The 12,160-nt window shown below is 40.9% G+C and overlaps 1 protein-coding gene across 1 annotated transcript; it reads right to left on the bottom strand.

The window, feature by feature from the left end:
* Positions 1–7,746: 7,746 nt before the first annotated feature.
* Positions 7,747–8,701, bottom strand: LOC103123937 (olfactory receptor 1361-like). Its single transcript, XM_007534608.2, has one exon. The coding sequence runs from the start codon at positions 8,689–8,691 to the stop codon at positions 7,747–7,749; it is 945 nt and encodes a 314-aa protein (XP_007534670.1). The 5' UTR covers positions 8,692–8,701.
* Between the last annotated feature and the right edge of the window lie 3,459 nt (positions 8,702–12,160).

The raw sequence follows: 12,160 nt of genomic DNA, 5'->3' as shown, positions 1-12,160 counted from the left end.
CATAAGGTGGTTTCTAGTCCTATCCCAGTGAGTGGAGGAATTATAAGGCAAAGGAGTAACACATAGTGCTCTATAACTACTATGGCAGCGACCCCATATGGGGAGAAGATCATGAGCTTAATTTCTCTTGTATAATCATTATCAACAACGCCGGGTGATCTCAAGCCTCAGCTTCTCTATCTTTTCTGTCAATTTTCATAGGTCTCGGCATCTGCAGGCATTTTGTCTCTTTCTCCTCCATTTGTTGGATGGACCTCTCTGGTGGCCAGCGGGCTTCATTATCTGTATAGGAGAAAACACAAACATGCCCTCGTCCCCACATGAGGACGGGATCTGGTCTTTTTTAGGACCCTGACAGGGGGTCTTTTTATTTAACCAGTGTATATCTACTGTTATTTGTAGTTCTTCAGAACCCATCACTGGCAAATTTTTTCTGTGTGTTTAATTAAAATATTAATAGTAAAGAGTGCTCCACCAAGAATGTTGTGTGGAGTCTGTGGTCTTGTCTTTGAGGAGGACCCATTAGTAAAGACTATTAAGGCTGTTGGAATCAGCTGAGATTTTGTTATCTTTGGAAAAACATAAAAACATTGTTAAGTCACATAAACTGAAATTGGGCTACATATAGGGAATTTTTTATTTTAAGAAAGCTTTTTAACATATGAAAGGCTGGTTTTTTATGTGAAGGCTTGTCATGGTTGTAGTCTTTTGTCACACTCAGTTAAATTGAGACACACCCTAAGTGTGTGATATCTATTTTAAAAGGCTCTGTTTGAATTTTAAAGGAAGTAAATCTAAAGTCTAGCTTATTTAACCTTATCTATCAATCTCTGAATGTCAGGATCTTTACACCAAATTTAACTAAAGTACATTGATTTTTTAAATTAATTTTATTTTAAACTCTAAACAAACTCAAATTACTTAAAGAGTCAACACACATTTGTGACAATGTTTTCCAGAAGATTTGCAGTGCCAAACAAACAACAAATTTTGTTATGGACTAATTTCTACAGAAATTTCAAAGGGCATTATGGGGGCCCTCCATTATGTCCCAGAACCTTTCTGACTTAAAAACATACATATAATTTGTATTTTAATTTGGAGATGAAGAATTGTCACGTTGACACCTCTAAGAAGTTAGTCAGTTTAAATACTTAGGCTTTTACCTTACATATCTATTTACCTTAGCAAAATAATTTTTATTTTTAGATTACCACATCTGGGTGATGAAGTTTTTTAAATTCTCTTGTGGGGTCCCATCCTTTGAATTTTAGACCTGCAGTCTCTCCTTCAATGGAGTCCCTTTTGGCACCATGGGCACAGACCAGGTGGGGGTCCAGGCCCCCGGTTTTCTCCTCTACCTTGGGGACACTCCCTCTCAAAGTGTCCTGTCTGGCCACACTTGAAACACTTCTCTTTTTGTCTTCTCCCTGCGTTCTTGTTTTTAATGAATTGTGGCAGGGTCTGTCCTTGTAGGGCAGCTGCCATGGCCATTCCCTGAATAACTGCAGGAGACACGTCCATGTATGCCCTGATAAAATCTTCTATTGTCCCTGTCCTTTTTAATGGCTGTAGCAAGTCTTTACAGACTGTGTTGGCATTTTCCCAAGCCAATTGTTTTAATAAAATTTCTGCTCCTTCTGACTCAGGCATCATTCTTTTTACAGTCTCTTCTAACCTAGCAATAAATTCTTCAAAAGGCTCCTCCGGTCTCTGCCTGATACCAGAGAGAACCGAAACCTTCCCCTCAGGCTGTGGTATTTTACACCACGCTGAGACGGCTATCTTAGAAATAGCTTGTAGGGACTCTCTGGGAATTTTCATCTGCTGCCGGGGATCCCCCCAGTCATCTCTGCCCATTAACATAGAGAATGTTGGCTTGGGGCCCCTGCTTCTTTTAAACAATGTCTGTTGCAAGTAAATTCTGGCCTGATCTTCAAACTCTGTTCTCCACAAAATATATTGTCCTGGCTTCAAAACTGACCGGGCTGTTTGCTGCCAGTCGTAGGGAGTTAACCACATAGTTGCCACCGTTTCTACTATTTGTAAAGTGTATGGTGAGGAAGCTCCTGTGGACTGAACTGCCTGAGCTAATTCCTTTAACATTTTTAATGGTAAAGGCTCCCACTCAGGTTCATCATCCAATGATATTACCGGGAAGAGGAACCCAACATCCCCTTCTCTTCTTGCCTCTTTTACGGCGGCCATAAACCCAGCATTAGCAGGGACTCTACGTCCTCCCTGTCTGTCTTTGAGCTTCAAGGGAGGCACCGTGGCCATAGGGATGGTGGGCAAAAGACCGTCATCATCATTATGACAATGGGCGGCCTCATCATCTAATTTTGCCTCTTCTTCAGGATCTAACCAGTCATCATTCTGCCACTTATACTTCTCTAGTAGTGGGCGACTAACTTGTTCCTCAAGAGCTCCATAGCCTTTTTTTTTTTCTAGGATTAGACTGTGTTTTTTCTACCAAACATTCATACTCTGATTTGTCTCCTAATAAGTCTCTCAGCTGGGTCCATAAAGAGAATATTATAGCTGGAACCTCGCTGGGCCCATGTTCTGAGTAAAATTTTCTCAGATCTTTTCTTACTCTTCTCTAGTCTTCTAATGATAATGTTCCCTCTTCTGGGAACCATGGACTGCTTTTCTTAATAAATGCTAAGAATTGCTTTAGCTCTTTGTGGGGTACCCTAATTCTTCGTCCCAGCAGCATCTGCTGGAGGACCGAGAGGAAAAGCCCTTCATTCTTTGAGCTCTCCTGCCCCATGTTACCTTCCCGCTTCCTATGAAACCGCTACTTCCAGCGGCGGGGCTGCAGTCCCCTTAACGTGCGGGGTCCTATCCTGACCTGAATTTCCTAATAGTTCAGATTGCTACCTTACCTGGATGGTCTTCCCCCAAGTCCCTGTGTCCGGGCGCCACCTGCCGCGGACCACTCAGTGGACAAGCAGCAAGAGGGTCAGGGGTCTTGAAGGCAACCTCCCAGGTGGGTCAGGAGTCGGCGAGGGAGAACAGATAGACACCACACTCTATTGGAGGGTGAATCTGGACTCGTTTTAATAGTGAAACTGCATTAACTTTTATACTTTTTTCAGGTTACATTCAGGTTGTCTAAGCAACCAGCTCATAAAGAAGTAACAATAGTCTTGTGACTTTGGCAGGCTACATGTTATTCCCTCATAACTGTAAAGAATGGGTACAATACTTTGTATCGTTTTGTTCCCAGGGGAGGTCATACCCAAAATTGTTTTAGACTTTTGCTGAGGGCTATCTCTACCATTAATCTTCTATGGGGGCGTACAGATCTTTGCCTAGTCGTGGACCACTGCTCATCTAGGTCTGGTCTAGTTTAACTATTAATCTTTTTTTGTTTCAATATGTCAACTTGTATTTGGGAGGCCTCAACCTCTGTATTGTTTCTATGAGGGGCAAGTCATAACATGACTTGTTTTGTCCGTCTATGCTGACCCACCTTCTCCACTTTCAATAATGTAACTTTCAAATATGCTCCTGTGTAAGAGAGAGGGGGTGCTTCTGACTCTTCATTCCCACCAGGCACTGCCAAAACATTATTAATCAATTGTGACAGTATAATTGTTTGTAACAATAACGGGGGGAAAATGCGTTGACCCATTCCCGTCTTTCTGCCCAGCTTCTTTGAAGTCTGAATGCAGGTCCAGAAGAGATGACTTTGTCAGTCTCTCTGGTGGTCGTGACGGGGCGGCGCACATTTCTAGCCTTCTGAGAGTTCTCCAGACTGTTCTCCACAGAGGTTGCACCAACTGACATAGTAATGAGTGTGCTCCACTACATATGCCACCACACAAGCCCCAAAGATAAAATGTTAACAAAGGAAACATTAAAAAGTTGTTCAGGGAGTCAGGCGGTAGCGCAGCGGGTTAAGCGCACGTGGCACAAAGCGCAAGGACCAACGTAAGAATCCTGGTTTGATCTCCTGGCTCCCCACCTACGGGGAATCCCTTCACAGGCGGTGAAGAAGATCTGCAGGTGTCTCTCTTTCTCTCCCCCTCTCTGTCTTCCCCTCCTCTCTGTCATTTCTCTCTTTCCTATCCAACAACGACGACACCAATAATAACTACAACAATAAAACAACAAAAGGGAATAAATAAATAAATATAACATTTAAAAAAAAGTTGTTCAATGATTTAGAATAGATAAGAATTTCTTTTTAAATATTTATTTATTAATGAAAGAGAGAGAGAGAGAATCAGAGCATCACTCTGGCACATGTGATGCCAGGGAATGAACTTTCAACTTTATATTTGCAAATCCATCTCCTTATTCACTGTGCATTGGGTCATAAATAACTTTTTTCTTTTCTTTTTTTTTAATTTTTATTTGTTTACCATTCGATAGAGACAGAGAGAAATTGAGAAGGAAGAGGGAGATAGAAAGACACCTGCAGCTCTACCTTACCACTCATGAAGCTTTCACCCTGCAAGGGGGGACCTGAGGCTTGATCCTGGGTCCTTCCTTAAGCAATGTAGTGTGGGCACTGAATCAGGTATTTCACTGCCTGACCCAGATAACATTTTTAAAAATTTATTTATTCCCTTTTGTTGCCCTTTTTGCTCTATTGTTGTAGTTATTATTATTATTGTTGTCATTGCTGTTGGATAGGACAGAGAGAAATGGAGAGAGGAGGGGAAGACAGAGAGGGAAAGAAAGATAGACACCTGCAGACCTGCTTCACGGCTTGTGAAGCGACTACCCTTCAGGTGGGGAGCCGGGGGGCTTAAACCTTTTTCTTTTTTAATTATCTTTATTTATTGGATAGAGACCGCTAGTAATTGAGAAGAAAGAGAGAGAGAGAAACAGAGAGAGACACCTGCAGCCCTGTTTCACCACTCGCAAAGCTTTCCCCTTGAAAGTGGGAACCAGGGACTCGAACCTGGGTCTTGGGTCCTTGAACGCTGTAACGTGAGCTCAACCAGGTGCACCACCACCTGGCCCCCTGGAATTTCCATTTTCTTTTGTCTCAATTTTTTAAAATTCTCTTTTGATTTCTTCTTAGCCCTATTGACTGAGACTAAAAAGTCAATAGAAATAGAGCTTGAATGTCAAAAGATAAACAAAATTGACAAATCTTTAGACTTATTAAGAACAGCAGTCAAGTAAGTCAAATCACAAATGAAAATAAGAGACATTGCAGCTGATATCATAAAAATACAAAGAATTACAGGAATCTACTTTATAGAATTTCAGTCATTTATCACTTACTGAAAATAAAACTATTGTGGTCTGGAAAGTGGCACATCCGATCAAGCACTGGACTCTTAAGCATAAGGTTCTGAGTTTGATTGCTAGAGTGGCATATGCCAGAGTGATGCTCTAGTTCCCTCCCTGCTTCTGCTATCTAACTCTCATACACAATTAATTTTTTTAAAAAGATAGATTTTAAAGAAGAACATGTTACTATTTATTTCCCTAGGCAAACATATCTCAGTGCACAAATGTGAATAAAAATAGAAAAGAAAAATATGATAAATGGAGAAGTTGCTCATCCTGAATTCTCTCAATTTGTATTCTTACTCATTACTGTCATATTACTTATCTCTCTGAAATTAAGTGAAACTGCTCTGTTTTACACTCTGTTCCTCAAAATCCTGAGCATCTTAGTCAGTGACATTTTAACCAGATTCATAGACTTGTAGATTTTTATTTTATGCAATGTTTCAAAAAATAAATAAAACTGGGGAGTCGGACGGTAGTACAGCAGGTTAAGTGCAGGTGGTGCAAAACGCAAGAATGGGCGTAAGGATCCAGGTTCGAGGCTCCCCACCTGCAGGGGCGTTGCTTCACAAGCAGTGAAGCAAGTCTGTGGGTGTCTTTCTCTCCCCCTCTCTGTCTTTCCCTCCTCTCTCTATTTCTCTCTGTCCTATCCAACAACAATGACATCAGTAACAACAACAATAAAAAAGGGCAACAAAAAGAAATAAAAAATAAATATTTTAAAAAAATAAATAAAACCTAAAGTTTTAAAAAATTTTCTTCTGTTTATAAAATAAAAATATCGAAAAGCGTACATGGCACAAAGCGCAAGAACAGGCATAAGGATACCAGTGTGAGCCCCTGACTCCCCACCTGCAGGGGAGTTGCTTCACAGGCAGTGAAGCAGGTCTGCAGGTGTCTTTCTCTCCCCCCTCTCTGTCTCCCCTCCTGTCTCCATTTCTCTCTGCCCTATCTAACAAAGACGACATCAATAACAACAACAATAACTACTACAACAATAAAAAAACAAGGGCAACAAAGTGAAAATAAATAAATATAAAAAATAAATAAAAATATTGACAAGAACATAGGATAAGAGGTGTAAAATTCCACACAATTCCCACCCCCAGCCCCCAGAGTTCCGTATCCCATCCCCTTCATTGAAAGCTTTCCTATTCTTTCTCCTTCTGGGAGTATGGACCCAGGATTACTTGGGGTACAGAAGGTGGAAGGTATGGCTTCTGTAATTGCTTCTCTGCTGTACATGGGTGTTGGCAGGTAAAATATAATTAAGTAGTAAATTTCCTTTATATTTAAACTGAGAAGCAGAGTTACAAATAAGTATATTTTGATAGAGAAAATAGATGGAAATACATAGTATGGTAAAATAAACTTGTGGACACTTACAGCAAATTAGTAAAATTTTATTATAAAACTGGAAAATTAGATACTAATGCTAAATTGCTACTGATGTACGTAGTCACTCAGGTAAGTGTACTGACAAGAGACAAATGGCCAAAATATGCAGTTGATTGGCATGGCTGGGATTATGAAAGGTGTTATTTTCCTAATTACATTGTTAATATTCCTGTTAAAGTGTTGTGTGATACCTAAAACCCATATAAGATGGGAAAAAAAAAAAAACCCGATTAGTTTGAATTCATGACAGAAATAGAGCTTCTTGGAGCCCTGAATGAACCCTTCAACACCAATCTGACCCTCATCAGATGTGCTCATATCTCTAGTTGTCTGTTGTGAGTCAGCTTTCATATCTAGCATATGCAGGGGTTGTCTTGTCATTACATTTATGTCATGGTGCTTTCCTGAGGAACGTTAAATTGCATGTGCTAGAGTGACGCTCTGGTTCTCATTTCTCTCTACCACCTATCTCCTACTAACAGATACAAAATAAATCCTTTGTAAAAACAAAACAGATTATGATTCACTAACTCACACTCTGTCCTACTATGTTTTGATGAGTAACTAATCCATCATTCATCTAGAGGACTGATCCTAGTGGGTTTTGCCAAGAGGACATTGACATTGGAATAGTCAAGTAATGTGGCTATTTATTTTTACTTTGCCAGTGCACTGCTCACTTTTGGTTTATGGCAGTGCTGGAGATTGAAACTGGCACCTCAGAGTTTCAGGTTATGAAAGCTCTTTCCATCTTTACCTGACAGTGTGTATTAACAGTTTTGCTCTCCCAAAGTAGACAATAAAGGCTTCTCTTGTAAAAATAAATGCTACATTTCACATAATAGGGGGGAAAAAAGAGCAATCAGGATTTATCAAGAAAGTAGTAACCTTGTAGTCTGGGAGGTGGTGCAGTGGATAAAGCACTGGACTCCCAAGCATGAGGTCCTGAGTTCAATCCCTGGCAGCACATGTACCAGAGGCGATGTCTGGTTCTTTCCCTCTTTCTTCCTATACCTCTTATTGATAAATAAATAAAATATTTAAAAAAAAAGAAAGTAGTAACCTTGATAATTTTTTTGTCTCATTTTACTAGTGAATAAAAATCAATTTCACAGTGACCAGTTTTCCAAGACCCCCTTTTATGTCTTTGTTTCTCAGACTATAGATGAAAGGGTTCAGCATGGGGGTGACTACTGTATACATCATAGCAGCTGCTAAATCTGTTTCAGCTGAGTGTAAGGATGAAGGGTTGAAGTATAAGAATATGATGGTGCCGTAGAAAAGAAAAACTACAGCCAGATGAGAACCACAGGTAGAGAAGGCCTTCCATTTTCCCTTAGTGGATGGAACTCTTAGCACAGTACAGGTGATAAAGATGTATGACACCAAGATACAAACAAATGGAGCAATCATTATCATCCCTGCTTCAATAAGAATCATCATCTCATTTAGGTATGTATCAGAACAGGACAGTTTCAGGAGGAGAGACACATCACAGAAAAAGTGGGAGATGGCATTATCTGCACAGAATGAGAGTCTAACCAATAACAGAGTATGCAACAGGGCATTTAAGCTGGCAATAACCCATGACCCAGCAACCAACAGAGCACAGAGTTGATGAGTCATTTTTGTTGAGTAGTGTAAGGGGTGGCAAATGGCAACAAAGCGGTCATAGGCCATCACAGCCAAGAGGAAATTGTCCATGTCAGCAAGCACAGTGAGAAAATACAACTGCGTGAGACACCCGGAGAAGGAGATGGCCTGATTTCCAAGAATGTGGTTGACTAGCATCTTGGGGACAGAGGTAGAGGAGAAACAGATGTCCACAAAAGATAGATTGCCAAGGAAGAAGTACATGGGAGTGTGCAGGCGGGAGTCCACACTGATGGCCAGGAGGATGAGCAGGTTTCCCATAACTGTAGCCAGGTACATAGTGAGGAACAGGAGCATGAAGAGGACCTGCTGCTGTGGGGGTTGTCTAGAGAGCCCTAGGAGCAGGAACTCAGTGACACTTGATTGATTTGCCCCTCTCATGGTATGAGCTCAGAGGCAGGGGAAACAGGAAGTGGTCAGAAACCTAGAATTTAAGGGTTTGAATACAACATCCCAAGCTCCAGCTGGAGTCATTTTAACAAAACCTGTACCAGAGTTGCTCAATCATTTGCCCCTGGTCCCTACATCCTCAGCCTCCAACTCTCAGATGAAGGTCTTACTAGACTTTTTTTGTTTGAAATTTTAAAAAATATAATGTAATAATGACACACAGACACATTCAAATTCTTAGTATCTGAAGGAGCTGATTACAACCAAGTTTCTCTCTCTCTCTCTCCCTCCCTCTAGTTTATTTTTTTATTTTATTTTATTTTATTATAATTTTACTACCAGCTTACATTTTATTTTATTTTTCACTGCTCAGCTCTGGCTTATGGTGGTGCATGGGATTGAACCTGGGACTTTGAAACCTCAGGCAGGAGACTCTCTTTGGTTATTATGCTATCTACCCCCACCCCTACCAAGTTTCTCTCAAGTTCCATCTGATTATTTTATTTCATTTTACAACCAGGGTTCTGTTGGGGCACAATTGTTTTGCTCCTGAAAGGCTTTCTTTTTCTTTTCTTTTTTTTTTTTTTTTAAGATAAGGTCTGAGAGAAGGTACTCTCATATGGCTGGGGGCTAGAACCTGAGGCCTCACACATAGTTAAGTATATACTCTACCAGGTAAGCTAACTTCTGGCTCCTTGAATAAGACTCTTACTATTATTCTTTGTGTCAGGATGATTTACAAAAGGGGATTTCTCAAAGAATTCTATTCATTAACAAAACCACATTGACATTTCTACTATTTAAATCTTACCTGAGAGGAATTGGGTTTTTTGATTATCAAGTGTTCCTCACCTTTGAGAAACTGATCACTGTTTCCCTTTGTCATGAGATTTGGAAAAATCTCAGAAATACTGTCAATTCCTTAGCAAGTGAGGTGCAAGAAAAAAAAAGTTCATGATTTTAGCCCTCTATGCAGAAAGGATGTTTGGGGGGTAAGAGAGACAGGTATTTACAGTAGCTTCCACATCCACAGGGACCAGATTTCCTGCGAGCCTCATTAGACACAAGCAGAAAGTAATCATCCCACTTATATCCTAGTCCCTGTAGATCCAGCAATGATAGTAAAGTGTATTCAGTATATTATATAACTTGTAGCTCACATCTTGGAGATAATTCAGTAGGGAAGAGACATATTCCAGAGTAAACACCCGAGACTCCAAATTGTATCACCTACTTGTTGTGGGTTTAAAATTAGAGACTTAAATTTAGTTGGTATTAGATTTTTATTCTTTTTTTAAATCTTTCTTAATATTTAATTAATTAATTTATTTGGGTAGAGAGAGAGAGAAATTAAGGGGGTGTGGGGAGATAGAGATGGAGAGAGATAGACACCTGCAGCACTGCTTCACCACCTGTGAAGTTTTACCCTTGCAGGTGGCGACTGGGGGCTTGAACCAAGGTCCTTTAGTTGACATATGCAGTCAACTAAATTCACCTCTTTCTGGCCCTAGATTTTTCTTTCAAAACTGAAGCTTGGGGAGTCAGGTGGTAGCGCAGTGGGTTAAGCGCAGGTGGCGCAAAGCGCAAGGAACAGTGGAAGAAAGGATCCCAGTTCGAGCCCCCGGCTCCCCACCTGCAGGGGCGATGCTTCACGGGTGGTGAAGCAGGTCTGCAGGTGTTTATCTTTCTCTCCCCCTCTCTGTCTACCTCTCCTCTCTCCATTTCTTTCTGTCCTAACAACGACGAGATCAATAACAACAATAATAACTACAACAACGATGAAAAAACAAGGGCAACAAAAGGGAAAAATAAGTAAAAAAAAAAAAAACAACCAAAAACCTGAGGCTATTGCAGTATGGTCTGAATGAATTCTCACTCTCGCCCCCTTATCTGGCCACGAGTTGTGTAGAGTTAGTGATTCATTTGCAGATAGAGAGATTGGGATACAGGGATACAGGAAGCATTACAAAGTCACCTTTAGGCACCTGGTGGTGGCTCACCTGGTTGAGCGCATATGCTGCGGTCTTGGGTTTGAGCCCCCAGTCTCCATCTGCAGGGGGAAAGTTTTGTGAGTGATGAAGCAGTGCTGCAGGTGTCTCTCTCTCTCTCTCTATCTTCCCTTCCCTCTTAATTTCTGGCTGTCTCTATCCAATAAATAAAAAATGTAATAAAAGAGTCACCTTTAACCTTTAAAGCATTTAGTGTAAGAGATAACCTGTTTCATTATCTACAATCTAATTGGCCCTTTTAGACAGTCCCTCAAGTATTCAATGCTTTAAGAATCAAATTTAATAAGTCAAAATAATTCTCTACTTCCCCACTGCAGTTTTTTTTTTTCCTTTTAAGAGCAGGATTTAAAGATTGCACATTGGCATTACTTGAGCATATTTATTTATTTATTTATTATTGGAGAGAGACAGAGAAATTGTGAGAGGGGAAGAGAGAGAGAGATAGAGATCTGCAGCACTGCTTCAGCACTTGTGGAACTTCCTTCCTGCAGGTGGGAGCTAGGGGACCCAGATCTTTCCACATTATAACATGAGCTCTCAGCTGAGTGCGTCACTGCCTCCATGTTAGCTACCAAGCTCAAGCAAAAATTACTGAAGACATGGGTCCCTAGGAACATACCTAAAATAGACTTCCTAGCTCCTCCTCCTCCTCTTTCTTCTTCTCCTCCTCCTCCTCCTCTTCCTCCTCTTTCTTCTTCTTCTTCTTCTTCTTTCTCCTCCTCTTCCTCCTCCTCCTCCTCCTCCTCCTCCTCCTCCTTCTTCTCAATTTTTTGGAGAGAAACAGAGAGACAAAGACAAACACCAAACACCAGAGCACCACTCAGCTCTGGTTTATGGTTTATGAATTCTCACTCTCACCCCCTTATCTGGCCACGAGTTGTGCAGAGTTAGTGATTCATTTGCAGATAGAGAGATTGGGATACAGGGATATAGGAAGCATTACAAAGTCATTACAAAGTCACCTAAGTTACAAAGTCAGGAGATTGATCCTGGGGCTTTGGAGCCTCAGGCATGAGAGTCTCTTTACATAACCATTATGGGTGACAAGTCTAGCAGATGGAGACTTCTCTCAAGTGGCCTCCCCCAGGGCTCTGTTCTGGCTCCTATGCTATTTAATATTTACATCAATGACCTCCCAGAAACTTCTTCAAGGAAGTTCATTTATGCCGAGGACATTTGCTGTGCAACTCAGGCATCAAAGTTCGACATCCTTGAGGAAACACTCACGAAAGACATGTCTCTGATATCTGATTACTGTAAAAAATGGCGACTAATCCCTAGCACTGCAAAAATGGTATCATCTGTTTTCCATCTACACCATGCCTCGGCCTCGCGTGAGCTTAATGTGCAGCTTGGCAACACGAGAATCCAGCATGAAGCCCAGCCAGTCTATCTTGGGGTTACTCTCGATCGCACTCTGTCATTTCACAAACATCTCATAAAAACTGCAG

Source organism: Erinaceus europaeus, chromosome 4 (assembly GCF_950295315.1).
Source record: "Erinaceus europaeus chromosome 4, mEriEur2.1, whole genome shotgun sequence".
NCBI classification, from domain to species: Eukaryota; Metazoa; Chordata; class Mammalia; order Eulipotyphla; family Erinaceidae; genus Erinaceus; species Erinaceus europaeus.
The sequence above is the reverse complement of the archived record's forward strand: the minus strand, read 5'-3'. Positions and strand labels throughout refer to the sequence as shown.

What these genes read in the sequence shown, in the direction of transcription:
- LOC103123937 (XM_007534608.2), bottom strand. Translation starts at nt 8,691, where the DNA reads ATGAGAGGGGCAAATCAATCAAGTGTCACTGAGTTCCTGCTCCTAGGG.